The sequence below is a fragment of the Kogia breviceps genome, chromosome 7 (assembly GCF_026419965.1).
Source record: "Kogia breviceps isolate mKogBre1 chromosome 7, mKogBre1 haplotype 1, whole genome shotgun sequence".
Taxonomy (NCBI): domain Eukaryota; kingdom Metazoa; phylum Chordata; class Mammalia; order Artiodactyla; family Physeteridae; genus Kogia; species Kogia breviceps.
In genome coordinates, this window is record NC_081316.1 from 74,311,870 (window position 1) to 74,327,427 (window position 15,558).

At 34.8% G+C, this 15,558-nt stretch overlaps 1 protein-coding gene across 3 annotated transcripts in view; it reads right to left on the reverse strand.

The window, feature by feature from the left end:
- Positions 1–15,558, reverse strand: part of USP47 (ubiquitin specific peptidase 47) — a 130,222-nt gene that overhangs the window by 18,808 nt on the left and 95,856 nt on the right. For all 3 annotated transcript variants that reach the window (XM_059067897.2, XM_059067896.2, XM_067038606.1), the window contains 9 exons: positions 13,464–13,559; positions 13,224–13,376; positions 10,759–10,926; positions 8,811–8,942; positions 8,080–8,156; positions 7,435–7,490; positions 5,306–5,418; positions 4,167–4,271; positions 1,256–1,463 (listed from right to left, as the gene is read on the reverse strand). In XM_059067897.2, coding sequence (XP_058923880.1) covers positions 1,256–1,463; positions 4,167–4,271; positions 5,306–5,418; positions 7,435–7,490; positions 8,080–8,156; positions 8,811–8,942; positions 10,759–10,926; positions 13,224–13,376; positions 13,464–13,559 — 1,108 coding nt within the window. The remainder of the gene's footprint in view (positions 1–1,255; positions 1,464–4,166; positions 4,272–5,305; positions 5,419–7,434; positions 7,491–8,079; positions 8,157–8,810; positions 8,943–10,758; positions 10,927–13,223; positions 13,377–13,463; positions 13,560–15,558) is intronic.

Sequence of the window (15,558 nt, forward strand, 5' to 3'; positions counted from 1 at the left end):
CAGGAAAGTCCCCATGTTACAATTTAAAGCCATCTTCTCCTCTCCTATTTTCAGAAGATCATTATATAACTTAACTTTTAATCACCAGAAAAATAAATGATCTTCAAACACCAGATTTAGGAGATATTCTCCAGCTTAACTGTTTTAATCTCTTATATGTAGTATATGTCAATACTCCATTTTCCCCCAAATGTTGCTAATCTAAATCTGAATAAATATTCTGCTAAAGTCTTGATTATTAATGAATAAAGGAGATTACTTTATAAGGTTTACAATCCACAATGACATTTAGAATTCTCTTTTAAAAAAGTGGGTTTTTTGCTGACCCATGTTATATTTTTATCTTAATTTTTACAGTCTAGTTCAAAAATAATCTGCAGGGACTTCCCTGGTGGCGCAGAGGTTAAGAATCCGCCTGCCATTGCAGGGGACATGGGTTCGATCCCTGGTCCAGGAAGATCCCACATGCCGCAGAGCAACTAAGCCTGTGCGCCACAACTGAGCTTGTGCTCTAGAGCCCACAAGCCACAACTACTGAGCCAGCGTGCCACAACTACTGAAGCTCACATACCTAGAGTCTGTGCTCTGCAACAAGGGAAGCCACTGCAATGAGAAGCCCACGCACCGCAATGAAGAGTAGCCCCCACCTGCCGCAACTAGAGAAAGCCGCGTGTAGCAACGAAGACCCAACGCAGGCAAAAAAAACAAAAAACAAAAAATCTGCAAGAAAATGCTCCAAAGGGACTCTTTACAGAGAGAGCGGAGTCTGACTAAAGGAGCTCTTGAAAGAATACCACACTTAATCTACTTTGGAAAGAAGAGCCTTCATAAAAAGGAGGTGTATAAGATCCACAGAAGAACAGAATTTGAGTTATGAAACCATGTCTTCAAGGAGACCCTGAAAAAGAGATGGGAATATACCAGGGTCGTCTCTATAAAAAGAGAGAGGTAGAGGTAGAGGCTGGGGCAGGCGCAGAGGTAAGGACAGAGGACGATTTAGTATTGGAGAAGAAAAATCGAACTGAAGACAATAAGGCAGAAGTTTTGTTGTTTGTTTCTTAAATTTTGTGTATAGCTTTTTGGAAAGTAATCTAGAACTTAATTCCAGGCTTGTTGCTGACTACTTCCCAACCTATCAGAATTATTCTACATTTTAAGAACATGTAAAAAATTTAAAAATAATTTCTACAAACAAAAAAACTTTCTTATGAAAATTTTAAGTCCTTTACAACTCAGAATACATGAAATTCCTTACCTCCGGGTTTGTAAGACTGGAAAACCTGATCGGGTCTTCTTGTCTCCAACAGCAGATCAAACATGTATGTTGACTTGACTCCACCCAGTAAAAGTCCCATTGGCGTATCTTCTTCTCCTTCATATGATCGTTCAAGATAATCATGAAACTCATCATATTTAACAAGACGACAGCAATCCATAGGTATTACCTCTTCTAAATCCATCATCTAAAAGAATGTAACACCCGAGGAAAAAGAAAAAAAAATATATAGTATTGATATTTTAGTCTGATGTGTAACTGTACTAACAATAGGTCCTAACAAACAATAAAATCTATATATTTATGATTCGCATCAAAGCTAAAAGGCACGACTTAAAGCGTATTTTAAAATAACCATAGTTCATTATCCCTCAAATTATACAACCTATGCACTAACATATTTTAAAGACTTTTTTTTTTGAACATCTTTATTGGAGTATAATTGCTTTACAATTGTGTGTTAGTTTCTGCTTTACAACAAAGTGAATCAGTCATACATATACATATGTTCCCATATCTCTTCCCTCTTGCATCTCCCTCCCTCCCTCCCACCCTCCCTATCCCACCCCTCTAGGTGGTCACAAACCACCTAGCTGATCTCCCTGTGCCATGTGGCTGCTTCCCACTAGCTATCCACCCTACGTTTGGTAGTGTACATATGTCCATGCCACTCTCTCACTTCGTCATAGCTTACAAAAGTTAACATTCTAAACTTCAGATGTACTCAAAATCAATGCACTGTAAGCTATTGCTTTATAACCACTAAGCTGGAAACATGAGGGGAAAAACAACCAACTAGAACATGCATCTTTTGTTATCTTAATCCAATTTGGAGAAAAACTGGTAATTAATGTATCTAGTAACAATCTTCCTAAGCACAGGAGGATAGCATGCCTTGTAGAGCCACCACAAAGGTCATAGCTTCTATGTCTCCCAAGTACTACACGACTCCTCTCTGAACCATCCCCTTCAATCTTAGCCTCCGGAATACCAACAAATTGGGCACAGGAATTTCTATCAAAAATCTTCCCTCTAGTACATGTCACTAGTAAATGGCATACCCTGGATGCAACATCACTTTAAGTGGAAGCTGAACCTCCTGGAGAAACACAGTAGGATTGCTTAGGAGTATTCAATACTCATCTGAGGTTTGTGATTACAACTTTAAAGAAAGCGTTACTGTAAGCCTTGGTATGTCGCCATTGCCCTCTACTCCTCCATCCCTCACTTCCCACAAATGGAGCTTTATTTTTCTTACATAAGATCGATTTATTTCTCTTTTCTATTTCACTCTTTACCATTTGTGAACTTAAACTTTCTATTTAAGACAAGATTTCTTCTTCCTACATTAAAAACTGATGGAATATAAACTACCCTTAGTGCTATCACTGATTGACCTTACTGTGTAAAACTGTTTAAAGATATTTTCTCCATTTTAGTTTAATTTGGTTTCACTATTGTTTTGCTTGCAGTCCACCATTATGTTTAAAGGATTTTTACTTTAATCAGGTGAACCCAGAGCCATTCATCCATTTTATTATTTGTTCATTCATTTATTCATTCACATACCCATCCAATTTTGACTCTCCTGTTTACCAGGCAAAAGTAGTGGAAATGCAACTGTGAACAAAACCAGAATACTCTTCACCCTTGTAAGTGCTTACGGTTTAGCGAGGGACATTAATTAATTAAAATAGTCACACAAATGTAAATTTTCAGTACTGATAAAGTGTTATGAAAGACCAGGTACACAATACAAGTTCTCAAACTGTGTGTCTAAAACCCACTTGAGGTACCTGTTTAAAATGCATAATCCCAGGTGCCAAAACATAAGTTCAGATTCATTTGCAGGAATTTGTTTTTAATAGGAATGTGATTCTGGTACAGGTTGTGCTGGATCACACTTTGAGAAACAATGCTGGCTATCTTGTGAATTATTTTTACTTCTTTCATTGGTTCTACATATAATTATAAATGAAATGATGTAGTATGCAACTTTTTCTCTAGGTAATGACTGTTTAACTTTAGTCAAATGATGTTAATGTTTACATGGAAAGGGCAAAAAATTCTGTCAAGTGTAACAGATGACATTTAGAATAATCTGGTTAAAGAATGCTTCTTTTTCTATTTGCCTTTCAAAACCCACTTATAAATTTGCATTATTCTTAGAATAAAATGCAAACTTCTATTCTTACACAGCGTTTAGTTTCATTTTATGTGCCTCTATTCTCATTCAAGATGATCTAAACACAATGCCCCTTTTTTCAGCTTCTTGATCATGTACTTCCTCACCTCAGTTTTTACACATGCTGTTACCTCTACTTAAAATACTCTTCCCCAACTTCTTGCACAGCTGTCTCCTCATGGTTTAAGTCTCAGATTAAATAACCTTAATATACTACTGAATTACTTTATAGCATCTAATAAAATATTTGCAAACTGTGGTGTTTAAATATTTTTTGTCTGTTTTTTTCCCCAGTGGGACTGTAAACTCCAAGAAGGCAGTGAACCCGTTTTGCTCACTCTGGTACCTCTAACACTTCATGTGGTCTTGTTCACTCAAGTTCTCTAATGCATCATATAGTAGACACTCAATAAATATGTGCTAAATGAATATAAAGAATAAATAAATATTTTTGCTTCTAATTCTATTTCTGAGTTTTAGAAAGCTTTAACTGGCTTTCAGAGTGAGAAAGTTCTCAAAAGCAATGGACCACATTCCAGAGAAGAGGTATAAACTATACTCTTTAAAAGACATAGAATTTAAGTGGGCTATCAAAGCTACTGCAAGTGCTTATATTACTACTGACTATAATAAAAACTTGGGAAAATGTTAATACTGCTATGTAAAATATCAATAATTAAATGCCAACAGTGCAATTAAACATACCTTATAAGCCATTTCTACTGCTTCCTTTAATGTCTTATCCTTATGAACCTCCAATTTATTTTCCATCATCACTTGTTTCACAGGATGCAAACAGAATAATTTTATCTAGAAAATGTAAATGTAAAATATCATCATTAACTCAACAGGTCATAAATCAAACTTACTTCTTTTGTAGACAGTATTTTTTCCTAATAGTCAAAAATATTATAATTTAAAAAAACATAATTGGGATCATTCTCCCTGTCTATTTACCTCACTTAATAATTGATGCTGTCTCATGTTATAAAAAAATTCAAAATCATTAATTTTAACAACTGTATGTTTCTTTATAAGCATGTATCGCAATTTATGTAATCACTCTCCTACTGATATATATTCAAGTTGTTTCCAATTTTTCCCTAATTTGAAAAATACTGTGGAGAATGTCCTTGTGGTCAAAATTTTTACCACATCTGTCATTATCTCATTAGGTAATATTTTCTTGAGAGAATTACATAAAAGAATATGAATTTGCTTAAGGCTCTTGATAAATCCTGCTCAAATTCTAGGCAGAAATGTTTCATCAATTTATACTTGTAGCAGAATGTTACAATGTTCATCTCACTGTAACCTCACCAGCACTGAGCATTATCACTACGTTACTGGTTTTCTGCTTTTTTTAAAAAATAAATTTATTTATTTTTGGCTGTATTGGGTCTTCGCTGCTGCATGCAGGCTTCTCACTGTGGTGGCCTCTCCCGCTGCAGAGCACGGGCCCTAGGCACACGGGTCCCATCAGCTGCGGCACATGGGCACAGCAGCTGTGGTTCACCGGCTCCAGAGCACAGGCCCAGCAACCGTGGCGCACGGGCCCAGCTGCTCCGTGGCACGCGGGATCTTCCCGGACCAGGGATCGAACCCACGTCCCCTGCATTGGCAGGCGGACCCCCAACCACTGCGCCACCAGGGAAGCCCATGTTACTGGTGTTTTATGCATAAAATGAAATCACTTTACCTCAGTAATATAGTTGGTTACACTGTTTAATGAACATGATGGCATAACTATCTACAGAATCAACCCAATGAGTCAGTGATGAAAACTGCAGTTAAGCAAAGTTCAATAGCACTTTTTAATTAAAAGTAAAATTAGGAAATCTAACCTTGCATGTATTGCGCTCAATTTCTCGTTGCCTCTTTTCTTGTTCTTCCAATTCTCTCTCTCTCTGCACCAAATTTTTAATATGTTCTGGATATTCATCTACTTCTAGAAATTCTATTAATAGTAAAAACAGGGTAAAACAATGCCACTGAGATTGAGCTTCCTTTATTTAATTTTGTTCTACTATGTTCCCAGAGTATACACTTCTACTATAGCTGTTATCAAAATATATCTCAATTACATCAATCTTTCAACTTGGAACATGAGCTTCTTCCAGACAAGGGTGAAGAGGTAGCTGATAATGACACATGGTTAGGTCTCAAAAAAGCCATATCTTTATCTGTATATCTCTTGGCTCCAGACAACTCTGGTGAATAAATTAAGATTTTTAGAATGAAAAAGCCTCCCTTAAACTTGAAGATAAAAGCACTTCTAATTTCAAATAGTGCTATCACCATCAAATTGTGTAACCCTGGGCAAGTTTACTTCTCCAGACCTTGGTTTCTTCAGCTTATTAACAGCACCTTACCACATAGAGTTATTACGTGGGATATAAGGAAATGTAATAAATACTGTTGATGCTCTACTACTACAAATGCTATTTATTTATTATTATTCACTAATATGATTATCTTTCCTTTGTTCTCAAAGTAGTCTTTTAGCTGCCTTCTAACCAAAGAACTTCATATGTAACTCAAAGTATTCGAAGTGACAGTATGAGACTATAACACTGTTTAATAAAGCCAATGATTGTTAGGCACTAAACAGGGAGAACAATTTATATTTTTAAAAAATCATGCCTCTGTGGAAGGTAAAAATCCACTGTTTACAGAAATGAGCTCTAATTTTTAAAATATTCCATATCATACATACAGTGCCCCCTGGTGCTTCATCACAAAACTAAAGTTGTGGGGAGCAGATAAAAGAAAGCTGAGTTACTGTACTACATGAAATACCTGGAATGCTGGGTGCCACAGAGGATACACAAACTATAAACCTGGCTCTGCCTCCAGGTAGCTATGACCTTGGACAAATTACTCTTTAGGGTATAGTTTCATTATGTGTAAAGTAAGAATGAATACTTCTACTCTGAAATCTCTGTTCTGAAATGACTTATTATAATTTCCTTTTTTCTTTCCTATAATTACACAGTAAATTATTGAACAGCCTCTATATGACAGACCCTGGATTATATCATTGGTGGAAAGATAAATAAGTTCTATGCCTTGCACCAACTGAATTCACAATCTGATGAGAGTTTACGAAAATGTAAACAAAAACGTTAGACTGCTTAAAATAGATTTACTCATAGTATAGTAGTTTCTAAACAAAGGAAATATATTGAAATCAAAGACAATGATTATATTAATTGTGAAACGACTGAGCAAACACATCACCTGTGTATATATCGTATGTACACACACACACACTTTATACATTTATGTGCAAATACTGTCTCTGTCACGATCAGAGTTACCAAGAAAACACAGGAACTGCAATTTTTTAAAGTAGCAGTTACGAAAGGAAAAAAGAAAGGCAAATTCACATGCTTCGTACACAGGATTATTTTTAGGATTCCTAATAAAATTAAAATCTAAAAAAGGATGCATACTCGACTCATAAAACTTGACTTGCTTTTTAAGCAAATAAGCAAAGATGTTTAACTCTAGTATGATACTAAATGCTTAAAATTTTATCTCATTTAATTTTTTATAATAATCCTATAAAATACTATAATTATTCCCATTTTACATGTGTGGAAAGTAAGACTTAGAAAAGTTAAATAACTTGTTCTGGGACATGCAGATGGTGAGTTATGGCTACTACACAGATCTGGAGACTATTATCACTGCACCAAACTACATATAATACAATCTTACTGCAAATAAATATCCAACGTACGCAATGCAGAGTAAGTTTTGTCTCTTAGTGTATTAAAAAATAGTTCAACTTTTTTCCAAGTGCTTTTACCAGTTGGTATTGTCTCATACAGTCTTTATAATTAATTCTTCCACACATATAAAAATTTAATTGTCCTACCATTTAAAAGTAGTTATCGGGGTTTATAAAACTTGCAAAAAAACTGGTTTATAACACAGACTAAAATCAAGTAACTGTATGTCAACATACTTGCATTTCTTGCTGGGTCCTTCAGTCTATATATCAGCATATATGCATTTGTGGAGCTAGTAAAATATAAAAAAGATTAATAGGGACAAAAAGTAGATTGTAAAGATTCCATTTCCTAGCATCAAATATTTATTTCAAATAGTTTTTTTGTTGTTTCAAACAATTAGAAAATCATGTAGCTGTTCCTGTACAGATTCAGATTTCAACATTCTTGAAAAAAAAGGAGACTACTTAGCTTTTACTGACATATTTATGAGAAAATCCCGTATCTTTTCTTGGTAACGTAGTAAAATCTTCAAAAAACCTTTGTCCTAGAATGAGTACTACAGGTAAGTCAGGAGTCAGCAAATTTTTTCTGGAAAAGGGCCAGATAGTAAAAGCCATAGGCTTTGTGAGCTATTCTGTGTGGGCTAAAATTACTTAAGTCTGCTGTTGTGTGGGAAAAGATCAACATACAATATTTAAACAAATGAGTATGATGGTGTTCCAATAAAACTTTATTTCCAAAAACTGAAGGCAGGCTGAATTTGGCCCATAGGTTATAGTTTGTTGACCCTTGGGTTAAACCTTTTTAGTGATAAAAAAATGTTGAAAAGCTGTAATTAATTCTAATTTATAAACAGAAAAAATCAGGAAGTTATTTACCTTGCAAAAGCACTGGAGTAATAGCCTCTGCTTCCTGAAGATCCACCATGTGTTTTCTTAATGTCCTCTTGTGTTATCTAAAAAGTTGTTACATTACTTACTTTTTTGGTAAGATCTATAATACCATTACCTTTATGTCAATATGTAACCCAAGTTTTAACCTCAGAGTTAAATGGACCACACAGATACCAGTTCACAAAATGTAATCATAATTAGTGGCTACTAACGGCCAATCTTTTCTAGTGCTCTTAAATAGATAGCCCGTGTGAAGGCTCAGGGCAAGAAGAAAACTGGAAGTCTAGCTCTGCCAACACTCAGCAAGCCCAAAATAAAACAAAACAAAGAAACAAAGGAAATTTACTGAAAACAAAAAGAATGACATCTGGTATGTCTTAATGATTTGGTATGCTTCAACGGACAGACTGAGTCTCTCATTTTTTTTTTTTTTTTTTGCGGTATGCGGGCCTCTCACTGTTGTGGCCTCTCCCGTTGCGGAGCACAGGCTCCGGACGCACAGGCTCAGCGGCCATGGCTCACGGGCTTAGTTGCTCCGCGGCATGTGGGATCTTCCCGGACCGGGGCACGAACCCGTGTCTCCTGCATCGGCAGGTGGATTCTCAACCACTGCGCCACCAGGGAAGCCCGAGTCTCTCATTTTTAATAAACCCTGCTGTTGATGAGAAACATCCCTACTCCTTTCAGGATAATAATCTTAAAAAATCCCTCCTTACCCTGCTGACATGTTGATCATTGAAGCTGTACCACTGCTCATCACTGAATGACTTTATACAAGCATAGTAATGACCACCAGCAGCACTCCCTGAATGAACCATAACCGAGAAGAGCTCATAGATCAAAGAATTCTAAAGAAAAGAATAAAAGTAACTCAGCACAGAGAAAAAACACAAAAACCTAATTTGTATATTTCCTATTCTCTACTAAAACACAGCTAACTAACATGTTAGTTGTCCTCTGTATTTATGGCAAGTCAACTTTTCTCTAAGATCATTAAAATGGTAATTCACCACATAATTTTATATACAAGTTTCATTCAGTGTATTCCTTCACATTTTAATTATGCTTTAACCTCTAGAACAATGCATAACTGAAATACAAATTTATATATTTATGTAAAAAGAAAATAAGTCTGAAATTTTAGAAGGTGTTAAACATGAGACTGTTCTGATATGCACATCAAAATCAATAAATCCCAAATAACATTTAAAAAAATTCAAATAAGATTCCATTTCCTTTATAAAAGAGCTAAGGTATACAATTATTTTGAACATCTTCTAATATATTTATGTAATATCTGTGATACAGTGATCTACTGATTTGATTATCTCTCAGGTATTCAAAGCTGGTTCAACATTAGAAAATCAACCTATGTAAACCAGGCTAAAGAAGAAAAGTTACATGATCTTACCAACTGATCTTACCCAGAAACAACATTTGACAAAATCCAAACCCATTCATGATAAAGACTCTCAACAAACTAGGAAGAGAGGAACCTCCTCAAATTGATAAAGAACATCTATAAAAAACCTAGACCCAATATCACACTTAATGGCGAGAGACTGAATACTTTCCTCCTGAGATTGGGAATAAGGCAAGAGCATCCTCTCTCACCACTCCTATTCAACACTGTATGGGAAATCCTATCCAGTGGAATAAGAGAAGGAAAACAACAAAAAAAGATAGACATAATTGTCTATGTAGAAAAACAGGTTGGGGGTTGCATTTAGCTCTTGAGCCACAGTTTTCCAACCCTTGTTTGAATGCAATATTCTTTATACTAAGCTATAATGTATCCACTACATTATTCATCACCTAGCAATTCACACCTCATCTGTCTGCCCCAAAAGAAACAGATAATTTTAAAAGGTAAAGGGTAGTGGTAATGGTGGTGAGAATAATGGTCTTGATCTAAAAACAGATTTATGCAAGTGAAACTCCATTCTTAAATACTGCCTAAAAAAAACTCCTATACTTAATACGACTGTAAGACTTGAGCCAGTGATCAGTCTTCACACTGGTGACTCATTATTCACACCATGCTCAAGACATCTGATCTGTAATTCTCCCCTCAATAAAGCAAATTATACAAATGTGAAAGAAATGGTTTGATAAAATCTTAAAAATCACTGACCTAGGAACAAAAAAATTCTATCCTAGATATTATCCAGTCTTGTAGTTTTCAAATGATAATCCATGGAATTGTGTCATTTTTTGAAGTCCCTTAAGGGCTGTCATAGGGTAGGGGAGGAAAACTGAGAGGTCCCCTACCTAAAAAAGATTAGTTCTCTTATTGTTTCAGAAAGGGTCCCATAGCCAGAATTTTTTAAATTAACAGATCTAGTCTAATGTTTTCATTTTGCTGTATGAGAAAACTCTGATATAAGATTTAGAGGCTTGCTGCTACTTTAAAGGCAAAATGAAGTGGTTTCCTCACTACTAGGCACCCTTTCCACATCACCACTCAGCTTGCTTCAGAGGTACAGTTCAGCCTCTCAGAAATTAATGCTCCCACCTGTAAGTAGTTTTTTCTAAAGTTTAATTATGACCACATATACGCATAAGAATAATAGCAATTAAACTTCTTTTAAAGAGAATTATACAGCAGCTCAGAGATTATCTTACTCTCTCTTTCAACTAAAAAACACAAATTACAAAAAGTACCTTTTCAAGCCCAGGTTTTGGAATCTTTTCAGTTCCACTATTGCTTTCAAGGCAGATCCCTTCATCAACACCATCATCATTGGAGAAATCATTGCTCATTTGATCACTGTGACAACTGCCTTCATTTTCTGCTCCACTGTCAGTGCAACTTTCAGTCTGAGGAGATTTCTTAATAAAACATAATCATCTTACAATTATAAGCTACATAAAGGGAAAATATAAACCTTTCAATCTATATGCTGCTATCTCCACATAATTTATGATGCTATTGTTAATAAAAATACTTATTCTACTTTAAGCAAATTTATTTTCTCTTAAAAAGTGAGACCTTAAATAAAATTAAACAAAAGTGTATTTTAAAAGCATTTCTATTAACAACCTTAACATTCTAATACAACAAATTAGTGATTCAGAATTCTATTAAACCCCATTTATGTTTACAGCTGCAAAGTAACAATATAAAATTACCATTTCTTTCATCAAAAACCATAAAAGCAAAGAACTTATGCTCCAAAATGAGCTTCTGTTCTCAAATCCCAAAAGAATATCATCTCCTTTCTTGAACAAAAAGGTCAATTCAGTTTATCACTATGCTAGGTATTACAGACAATTAGAAAGAAAAACAAGACACTATCTATCCTCAAGAACTTTATACTCCAGTTAAAGGAGGTGGAAATGTAACAACAGTAAATAATACTTTTCCATGCTTTTATGATTTTTAAATCTCTTTCAGACAAATTTAAAGAATTCTTCCTAGAAATCCTCAAACTCTTTCCTCCCTTTTCTTTTATTTTTAAAATTTATTTAATTTATTTATTTTTGGCTGTGTTGGGTCTTCATTGCTGCGCGCAGGCTTTCTCTAGTTGCGGTGAGCGGGGGCTACTTTTCGTTGAGGTGCGCAGGCTTCTCTCTTGTTGCAGAGCATAGGCTCTAGGCGTGCAGGCTTCAGTAGTTGTGGCACGTGGGCTCAGTAGTAGTGGTGCACAGGCTTAGTTGCCCCATGGCATGTGGGATCAATCTTCCCGGATCAGGGCTTGAACCTGTATACCCTGCATTGGCAGGCAGATTCTTAACCACTGCGCCACCAGGGAAGCCCCTCCTTTAATATTTTAGATACACAGTTTGAAAATTCTTCTCTAAGATGTAGGCACTTGATATGTTTAAGGTATCGCCTAGAAGTTCTTGAATTAACCAAGCAATATGTAGTAAGTACCAACTTCTTGCCAAGAATGTTGTTGTAAGAACTGCACCTAACATGTAGTCTTCATCCCTCAAGAAAGTTTGGTTCAAGGAAAAATGGAGGTGAAAACCAACTTGAGAATTCTACACAAAGTCCAAAGAGGTCATCCCTGAAACTCTTTTTAACTAAGCCAGAACATCTTCTCTTCTTCTAAGAAATGGACCTAGAACTTCCTAAAAGTGCTAGTCAAACTTTGTATCTCAGTTTTCTTCCCTTAGAAAAGACTTCCCTACGAATCTCCCATGAAAGTTTGGTATACTTTGGACAGACTTCCTAGCTTAAGCACAAGTGTTTGAGATATTATTTCAAATTAAACCTTTCAGAGAATGTTACCTGGTCACAGGAACCACTCAATGAAAATTTACTTTATCTCTAAGGCAATCTCATCTTATGAAAGCTATGAAAAGCAATTATCATCCTTACTTTACAGACAAGGAAAGTGTGGCTCAGAAAACATTTGCCACTTAGTACTTAAGAGCATAAATAAAACTTGAGAATATTTAAAATTATTTTTAAGCCTCTGGGAAAAGGAATTTTTAACTATTGTGATGAATTCCAATCAGAAAAAAATACTTCATGGCAGTTTTGAGAATAAGAAAGATTTATCACTCTGTAACAACTATGTTAAGTGATTGTAAATATTGTAAATATTCCCAATAATTAAATCAGAAGAGTTTCCAAGAGAATAGAGTGGGACATTATGACTCCTTTACTGGATAAGGATAGTGGAACCAGAGAATTGGGGGAGGTCAATGAGTGGAAGAAATTAATGAGCTTTATGTGTGCCCTCAAAGTTCCATTCTCAAACTATACTTAAATCGTTTTAAATTTTTTATCTTAAAAGTTTTAATTAAAAAAACTAATTAAAAAAGAAACACAGAAAAATACCTTTATTACCTAGCTTTCTAACCTAGCCAATTTAAGAGCTGAGAAACCTTAATGCTTGAAAAAGACACTAAGACAAAACAAGAAATTAAGGTCATACTACCCAGTTTGCTCGTTCATTCAATATATCTGTTCTGTGTTTATCATGTGCCAGAAACACAAGTGCAGCCCATCTCTAGACTGGTATGTTTCAATAACTAAGAAAGTTATGAAACATAAGATTATCACACAAATTAAAGAAATAATTCCAGAATTTAATATCCTTTTTGTCTTTTTAAAGAATATCACAAGTTACTCTGATCAAAGAAGAATATCTGAAGTATAATTTATAAGTATTTACCTCATCTTCAACATCAATAAATGTACTCATGTCTAGTTCCTCGGGAAATGTCATCCGATCATTCAGTTTAATCCTGTGCATGGTTGTATAATCAAAATCAAACCTTTTCAGTTGTAAGGTCAGCAGATAAGGGAAATGCAAAAACCGAAGACCCTAAAAAAAAAAAGTGTGGGGGGGGAATCTATTGAATATTGAATATTATCTCAGATAATTAGGTATCAATTTCTAAGTGGCATCTACCTTTCGTGCATCACACTTCTTCTTACAACGTTCACAAAAATATTGATTTGGGCCATCCAGGATCTCTGGCTGAATAAATGCATGCAATGCTTCCTCCTAGTTAGAAAAAAAAATTGTCTTATAATTATTGTAAAATATTATGTTAATGACAAAGCCCTGGATATAAAAACACTGCAATTACCAGAATACTTATAGGCAGAACAGCAAGTAAATTAGGAATTCAAAATGCAGAAAGGGGGGAAAAAAGTATCAACAGCAAAATGATGTTATCATTATAAAAACTGAGCAAAAAATTACTTTATTTCATTCTGCATGAGCTCTACGTTTCCTAGTGTTGCACATCAGTTAGTCATTTCTACCTAATTTTCATAGACTTTATGTTGTCATTTTTGGTTAAATAATCTAATAGAAATCCTCAGTCTTTAGATTAAAAAGTAATTCCACACTTCTTAGAAAAGCAGTTGCATGTGTCACTGCATCCTTCTTGTAAAAGGAGACAATTTTAAACTGCACAGTTAATAACCCAGCACTCTGAAGAATTTACATTATTTGTACATTAAAAAATCTAATAATTATCCTTAACCCCTACATTTAGGGTCAGTCAGTAAGCTACCACTGCACTAATTATAAAGATTGAAAACCACTGTGCAACCTTCTCGCTGCTTGTCAGCTACTGCTCCATTTGAAAATGTATGACATGCTGGATTGTTCACCTAGTGGAACCATGTGGTTCTCTTTTCTTCATACAGCTTTAAGACAGAAGTAAGAAACCAGTATGAATATTGTTGAAGAATCAGTAGGCATAAAATTTTTATTTTAATTTTTCATCATTGATTTTTCACAATTAAAAAATTTTAGTTGATACAACATGTAAGATTGGATTGCAACGATTTCACTTGATGTCATCTCTTTTCCTCAAACGTGGTCTAAGTAGAACTACTGACAATATTTATTACATATAAAGAAAAAGAAGTGGAATCATTAAGACAAAATATCTTCAAACATTTTTTGATATAGAACAAGTTGTTCCTCAAAAGATATGGGAGCTTGATCTAGCAAAATGGACTTAGTTGTAAAACAGCTAGCAAGGCATATAAAAACTACTATCCACATACTGCTTGGTATAGGTCATTTTGGAATAAGATAAAAAATATGAAAAAATATACAAAATGCTTCTAACTTTGTCCATCTCCTATTTGGTCCTCAGAACACAAGAAGAACCAATGGGGCAGGGAGGGGGACCAAGTAGCTGGATTTCTCTACATAATCAAGCGTTTTACAGGAGGTCACAGGAAAGGACACATTTAAAAAATGACTTTTCTTGGATTTTTTTCCCCATATTTTAAGTATGAAAAAGGCAAATTCTTTAAAAACATGAGAGGTAAAAGCTTTAAGAGCAACCACATCTATAGCTTAACACAAACTGATACCAAATCAGCTGAGCTTTCCAAATGGATTACTGAGCTGTTAAAACACTCAATATCTTAAAAAAGCAGGGGGAGGGTAAAGGGAGAGAGTGAGAACATTATGTAACTCAAATTCTACTTTACTAAACTAAGCTATATGTACGTATTGATCTCTGGTTTATAGTTCACAGCCAGAGCTATCTTTTTTTTTTTTCCTTCTTTTAAACCTGGAGAAAAGTTTAAAGAAAATTCCCTTAAACGTTTTACTTAGACTCACCAACTTTTAACATTTTGCTACCTTGCTTTATCATTCTCCCATCCACACGCACATTATATGTTTTTCCGAACCACCTGAGATTAGGTTCATACATGCTTTTCCTCTTAATACTTCAATGTGACTTTTTAAGAAAAAACATATTCTTACATACACAGAAGAGTTATCAAAGTCAGGAAAATTTATTATTGGTAAAGTACTTTTGTCAGTCCGTATTCCAACTCTGTCAATTATCCTAATAATGTCCTTTATAGTATTTCTCCCCATCCAGTACAGAATCAAATCCAGGAAAACAGAATGCATTTGGCTGTCTGCCTCTTCAGATTCATTTTGTCGGGTACAGTTTCAAAGCCTTTCTTTCATAACATTAACAATTTTGAAGAGGCCAGTTCTTTCATAAAAATGTTCTGCAATT